This window comes from Vanessa tameamea, chromosome 27, assembly GCF_037043105.1.
Source record: "Vanessa tameamea isolate UH-Manoa-2023 chromosome 27, ilVanTame1 primary haplotype, whole genome shotgun sequence".
NCBI lineage: Eukaryota > Metazoa > Arthropoda > Insecta > Lepidoptera > Nymphalidae > Vanessa > Vanessa tameamea.
Window position 1 is genome coordinate 160665 of NC_087335.1, and position 6917 is coordinate 167581.

Here is a 6917-nt window from a genome sequence, read left to right on the forward strand (position 1 = left end):
TTATCATGAATACGATCTCATCGAACAAAGTTGTTTTTGATTACAAGATAATACTCAATATATTAAATCACTGCTTTTAGATTTGACTATTCAATGTATGTATGTCACCGTAAGATTGTTAAAACCGTTGATTTTATTTTATTTAGGTGATATAACGTATACTATTTCGATTTTTTTATAATAATTCGGTTTGATTAATTTTTTAAAATTTAACTGAAATTAACTTCGATAGATTATGATCTACCGAAAATAATGCGTTAATTATTGTATGCAGTGTGTTGCAGTTCACAACCTTTCGACAGGTAACGTTCTATCAAATAGATTATAATGTAACTGTATTTACAATTTCACGGTGACATATATATCTTTACTGTTTCTTTGGTCTATTGGCTTGCTTTTCTCTGAGGAGGCAGGCAGATCGGAAAGGCTGCAGAGTTGTTTTAACATAAGAATCTGCTGGAGTGCTGCGCTCGTGGTCTGACGATGGAGGTCTTTTCAGTGGGGTTAGAGTGACCTCGCACTGCATAATTCATTAGCGAGAAGTTTACATTCTTCTCATCCATCATCAGGCCACGAGCGAAGCACTGCAGTAGAATCTTGTTTATCTCTAATACTTGTTCACTTTCGGACTATATTATATAAATGTAATTGTATTGAAGTTACATAACCTCGTATTTATAACGTTGAAAATGAGTAACTACTGGGTTTCTTGCCGGTTCTTATCAATAAAGAAGTAAAATAGTGGTAACTAATCGGAGCAGTAGAAGGAAAATGCTTACGTTAAATTCTCTGTTGTACGGAACACTAAACACATAACCTAAAATACGGGTCAAGTTAAACCAGACAGCGTAGCATTTTAGCAAACTCGTTTCATATCAGTCAAGACGATAATTTGACAAATCGCCATTAGCGTTCGGTTCCGTCCGAAATGTCGATGGCTATTGGAGCTCCGACGGATAATTTTATAAGGATTGATGTTATTAAGAGTGATTGTTGCTCCGAGAGAGGTTTGCGGGCATTAAACGTGTACTGTGATGAGAGCGATTAATGCCTTTTTGAGGATATATTTTCCACATAATGAGGCTGAATTTTCAATAAATAATATTCTCAACACTAGGCAGTTCTACTGATATAGTAACTCTTGTATTTAGGGCAAGGCTTATTAAGGCAGTCCCTCTCCGATAGCACTTGCCTGTAATGTAACAATCTACGATTCGATTTGGAGCATTACCTTACAGTATCGCTTCATTGTCTGACGAGCATTCAGGCGCAACACCGCCCTACAGTACGCCACTCCATTGCGAATACAGATATGATTATCTACTTTATCGTCGAGCTTTCCTATCCGCTACTCAGATTTATTTTACACAAAACATAAATATCTTTTATTGTACCGGCTCGAACCCTGGACATCACGATCTGCAGCCTGAAAAGCAGTCCACTAAGATAGCGAGATTGTCGCTGATATCATATTTGTGTACGATTTTCGAAAAATATGTTGTGTATTGTAAAATAATAAATTGAAATCAAATTTTCAATACTTTACAAAAGTCAGGAGAAGTAAGCTATAGTCGTATTAAATCAAATTCCTTTGTTTTATTTGTTTTATATAATAAAGTTTAATGGCCACACCCCTCTCTTTAGGTTTCTTAAGATTTTATGAATGAAAATTTCAAATTTTCCTAACGAAGCGCTGCATAAAGTTTCAAAGCCATATTCTTAGTGCTCGGATATAAAAGAATTTTTAACATAAATTTACAAAGAAAATACATTTAAAACATACGCCTGTAAATATGTATCATTATAATTTTTATGCGTTGTAATATCTTCTGAACTCCGTCTCTATCCGTAATGTAATGTTACGTATTTGAAGAAATAAAACTGGTCGTCATGACGCCGGCAACATCGAAATTAATGGTCATTGAAATAAGTTATAAAAAAGAAAAGCAATAAATAAAAATGAACTGATAGATTAAAACATAGAACTTATTTAAAAAAATATATTTTCTATTAATATTATATTTTATAAATGCGTAAACTAGCTACTTGCCCCGGCTTCACATGGATACGATAAATGTATATGACATCTTATAGATTGAATAACAAACATATATTTTTTTCTTTTTAAGTTGTAAATCTCGACTCTTTTCTCGCCTATAATATGCATGTCTTATGCACGTAAACCTTTATGTAGTTTTAAAGATCTAAGCATGCGGACGGCGGGAAGCGACTTTATTTTATACCAGTTAGAGATATATTACATTCTCGTTATAATAATAAAAGCTTCCGTAATACTTCTGCGTAGTTGACTCGTCTTCCGTGAAAATGGCCGACCCTGATCGAAATCGTTCAAGAGGACATTATCATAATAGTTTATTTCATCAAATATATACCTTGGTATCTCTTTAAGAAGCTTTAAAACTGCAGTCGATTGCTAGTAAAAGTTTAAAAAAAAACGTTGATAAAATAAACTCTTATTAAACATAATTATATAAGCCTGTACTTATATAGGAATATTATTATTTTTATAAAATCTTACTATAAAATACTAGTAGTACCTCATGAGACATATTATCTTGTAAAATAAAATCATATAAACGGTTTAAGTGCTCATGTTACTAACTGGTACCGATAGATGGTGCTAATTATTTTTTTAAGTTTCTGAATCGTGCTGGTTAGATATTTGTTCGTTTAGGTTAGAATTTACCATTTAAAGTAGCCGGTGTACCCCAGGGAAGCTGCTTGTCACGTGTCTGGTACAGCAGATACACAGATGACAATCCAGTTGCGGACGGTGCCATCTTAGCACTGTACGCTGACGACGCTGTTTTTGTTACTACATCCATGAATACCTCGCGAACGACCAAAATGCAGCGAGCACTGGATGCACTTCCCTCTTGGCTGGAGCGCTGGAGGCTTAAGGTTAACGTTGCGAAGACTCAGGCGCTACACATACGGCGGTCACTAGCCCCGCGGCCACTGGTGTTGCTCCTGTGAGAGTCGGTCGAGTGGTCCCCGACTGCCAAGTACCTAGGCGTGACCATCGACAGGAAGCTTTCAATGCGACACCATGTTAAGAACGTAGTAGCGCAGACGCGCACGACGAGAACCCTCCTGCGTCTCCTTCTGGCGTCACACTTGCCAATCCGCACGCGACTCACCTACGCGGCCCCACCGTGGTACGCGCTGACAAGCGAAACAAGCCGCAATTCGTTGCGGCCGCAGCAGTCTCTAGCGCTACGCACCATCACCGGAGCCTCCCGATACGTGAGGAACGCAGTGATAGCAAGAGATCTGCATATAGAGAACCTCGATGGTCACGTTCGCCGCCTGAGTACCTCTCCATGTTCGCGAGGACCGACGGAGCGCGGTCCCAGCATCTGCGGGGTATTGCGCCATACCATCGGCGATCACCGGACCCAAGAGGATTACCACGCGACCTCACCCAGCAATGACCGCTTCCTCGTCACGGGTTGACGGGCGCTCGCCGGGATCCACCGGCGAACTCAACCTCGCTGCGCGACGGGTGAAGCCATCACACGGACACACCAGAGCGGGATCCGCCGAAGCTCTCCGATCGCCGAGGCTCGATTGCTCTGTGACGTGAACCCCATCCGGTTCAGACATCACGGATAATAATCCACCCAGTGACCCGTCTGTAGTTGCAGACAGTGTTGCCACCACTGTAGGGGGCCATCGCCCCGACCAGTTACCCCGGGGCCCATGCAGGCCTGCGTGGATATCTCACAAAAAATCTTGTAAATAAAATATGATTTATACGCTTTGAAGGGATACCGGAGTACACTTCATTTCGACTAGTCGACGCTTAGGCGTATGACGACGTATGCACACGTCATTCTTCCGTCCCAACGTTGACAGCGTCCTAAGCCGAGTTTTAGCCTCACAGGAGTCGCACTTAGGACGCCCATATTCTGAGACCTGAAATAGGCTCCCAACACCCGACTTGAGTATCTCCACCTGGTGACGCTGTAGGGGCCCCTACAGGGTCACCGGCCGGCATTAGGTCTAACAACATATACGTTCGAAAAAAAACTTGTAAGATGACTGAGGTGCTTGACTGAATTATAGTTTTATGATCAAGCAAGTCCGAAATTGAGTCCTGGTCAAAAACAAATCCGAATAATACTCGAAACGTCTGTAACCGAACATTTACGACGGAAGACGGCTTAAAACGAATTATTGGGTTTTATCGTAAAAGAAAATTCATTAAAAGTGATGAGTACTTAATATTAATTGGACTTAATGGAAAAGTCTTCAGTTTCGAGACGAGAAATGAGCGAATGAAATCAGCGATTTTTGGCAATTACATCTGAACGCGATTGTCTCGCGCTAATGCGTATTGATGATTCCTATGGACAAGACTAAATGTATAAATAAAATTACCTTTATTTATAAGGTAAAATAAGAATTTTCCTTCTTGCTTTTTTAACCAGGCTTTGCTCGAGCCCGTCTGGTAAGCTACCATCCACTCATTAGATAATCTACCGAAAAACACTATTGTTGTGTTTCAGTTTGAAGGCTGAGTGAGCCAAGGTAACCGAAGGCACAAAGGACATAACATCTTAGCTCCCAACCTTGGTGGCGCAATAGTGTGATGTAGAGAATGGTTAATATTTCTTACAGTTTCAATGTCTATGGCGGTGGTGACCACTTACCACCAGGTGGCCCATTTACGCATCCACCTACTAGCATTTCATGCTTAAAAAAAAACTTTTTACGGTTATCACTTACCATCAAGTCTTACCATAATAGGCTATTTAACAGTACGCCTACCCATTTCAAATAAAAAATAATTGTCACTCATTTTCGAAAGAAAAAACAGAGTTTTTCTAAATGGAATATGAATTCAAAAGGCACCAGTAAACGTTTTCTATTTTCTTTAATCATTAAAACTTTTAATTCCGATTCCATCTGAGAACTTAAAAGCAAATATTCTTATCCAAGAAAGTGGAATCAAAGACTTGTCTTCTTGTTGGTTTAATCTTAGATGAACTAAGTCCACGATACTCTAATTAATAAGAAAGCACAATCGTAGGAAGCTGATTGAAACATTGACAATGGGAACAGCGGGGACAAAGTAAGGAGAGCCATAACATTCTGAGTGCTGATAAGCGCGGTCATCACTGTAATGGCAGCCATAACCACTACCAGTGGTATTTAGACACTCCAAATATCCATGAAACTCCTTATATATAAAACTGAATGATGATATATCTGTTTATGATTAAGGTTTCGGCATAATTTGACCGAGCATCATGGAATTTAGCATTTATACTCGCGTGTATTTGTGTTATGGAGCAGGGTTTTTGTACAATTTGTCATGGCTCGCAGTAGTGGCGCATGCCCGTGGATTAATTACATTAATCTTAATTGAAGATCAGGGTAGGTCCAGGTAAGCATTTGGAGTTTTAGTTGCTTCATTTGTTTTTATAATTAATTCAGCTTGGAATCATCCTTCAAATATGTTTCAGGGACTAAATATGTTGTTATGTATATTCACAAAAATATAGATCGCATAAAAACCAAACACCAAGTTTCCGATTTCGCAAGTTCGATACATAAGGATGTATCGAGCTTGCGGAATTTAATTATACAAACGAAACCCCTTGGTTTCGTTTGTATAATTAAATTCTGCATATATTTTCAGCTTTTACTATTATCAAATTCAATTCTTATATTATGGTTTATTCAGAAAATCATTACATAATTAGGTATGGCCAAAAAGTGAAATGTTTGTATGTAACTGTTTATTTTATGAAATTCTTGGTGAATGCTTAATGTCTATATATGAAATTTAATAATTGACTAATCAAGAATTTACGACGACCTCCGTGGTCGAGTAGTATGTACATCGGTTTTCATGGGTACGCCAATTCGAGGTCCCGGGTTCGATTCCCGGCCGAGTCGTTGTAAAAAAAGTTCATTAGTTTTCTATGTTGTCTCGAGTCTGGGTGTTTGTGGCGCCGTTGTTACTTCTGATTTTCTATAACACAAGTGCTTTAGCTACTTACATGGGGATCAGAGTTGTATGTGATGTTGTCCAATATTTATTTATTTATATTTAAAGAGTTTTGTAAGAATTTTCAGAACTTGAAATTATGTCAAAAAATGTAAGAGCACTTTAAAAGAATCGCCTTCAGCCGCCGTCGACTTCTTAACAAATGGTAGCGGACAAAAGACCAAAGCGTCGACAGTCAACATAGATAAAAATATAAAAAATACTCCGTTAGAGCGAAGTGACTCCCTCTGATTAGTTTAATACTACATCCGACCCTTGTTTATGATGCTTGGAGTTAAAATTAAAAAGGGACCGCTTTGGTAATCTAATTTTAAAACAAGATGATTACAATCTGTGAAAATTTGGTCCGAAATGTTTACTTGTTATTGAATGTTAAATCTAAATCGTTTTTCTCGCGAAATTGTCGATGTCGAGTTACTTTTCGTCGGTTTGGAGTATTCGTTTTCCTTGTCCTAACTTTATTGACTAAAATTTATCAAAATTATCTTTTTGACACTTTTATGTTAATAGTATTTCTGTCTCAATTTACTTATATTACTGAAGAACTTTTTACTTTTGAGAGGATTCTTGATTCGTAATTAATTAATGATATTATACTTCTTAAATTTGTATTCTGTGAAAATAGGTATGAACTGGAAATAGATAAATGCAAAAGAAACTGTTAATTATTATTGATAGTGCTTCGTAAAAACACGAAGGTCTGAAATATAAACAAATCCACATTAAAAATAGATACTTTGCAAATGAACAGTGCGAAGAATGCTAGCTAAAGTTCCTATTTGAAGCGCAATTCCGATTCTCTGAGCAAAAAAAAAAAAACAACAGAACTTCTATAAGCAGAGGCAATAAGACAGGGTTATTATACGTTTGAGAAGTT

At 38.0% G+C, this 6917-nt stretch overlaps 1 protein-coding gene across 1 annotated transcript; it reads left to right on the plus strand.

Moving 5' to 3' along the window:
• Window positions 1–2868: 2868 nt before the first annotated feature.
• LOC135194202 (uncharacterized) lies at window positions 2869–3477 on the plus strand. The gene is made up of 2 exons (XM_064219354.1): window positions 2869–2993; window positions 3051–3477. Exons 1-2 carry the CDS (start codon window positions 2869–2871, stop codon window positions 3475–3477), a joined length of 552 nt encoding a protein of 183 aa, XP_064075424.1.
• Window positions 3478–6917: the final 3440 nt, after the last annotated feature.

Bases quoted from the DNA above. Each gene is read 5' to 3' on its own strand.
- LOC135194202 (XM_064219354.1), top strand. From the start codon at position 2,869: ATGCAGCGAGCACTGGATGCACTTCCCTCTTGGCTGGAGCGCTGGAGG. The intron at 2,994-3,050 runs GTGAGAGTCGGT...GACCATCGACAG, and splicing joins CGGCCACTGGTGTTGCTCCT to GAAGCTTTCAATGCGACACC.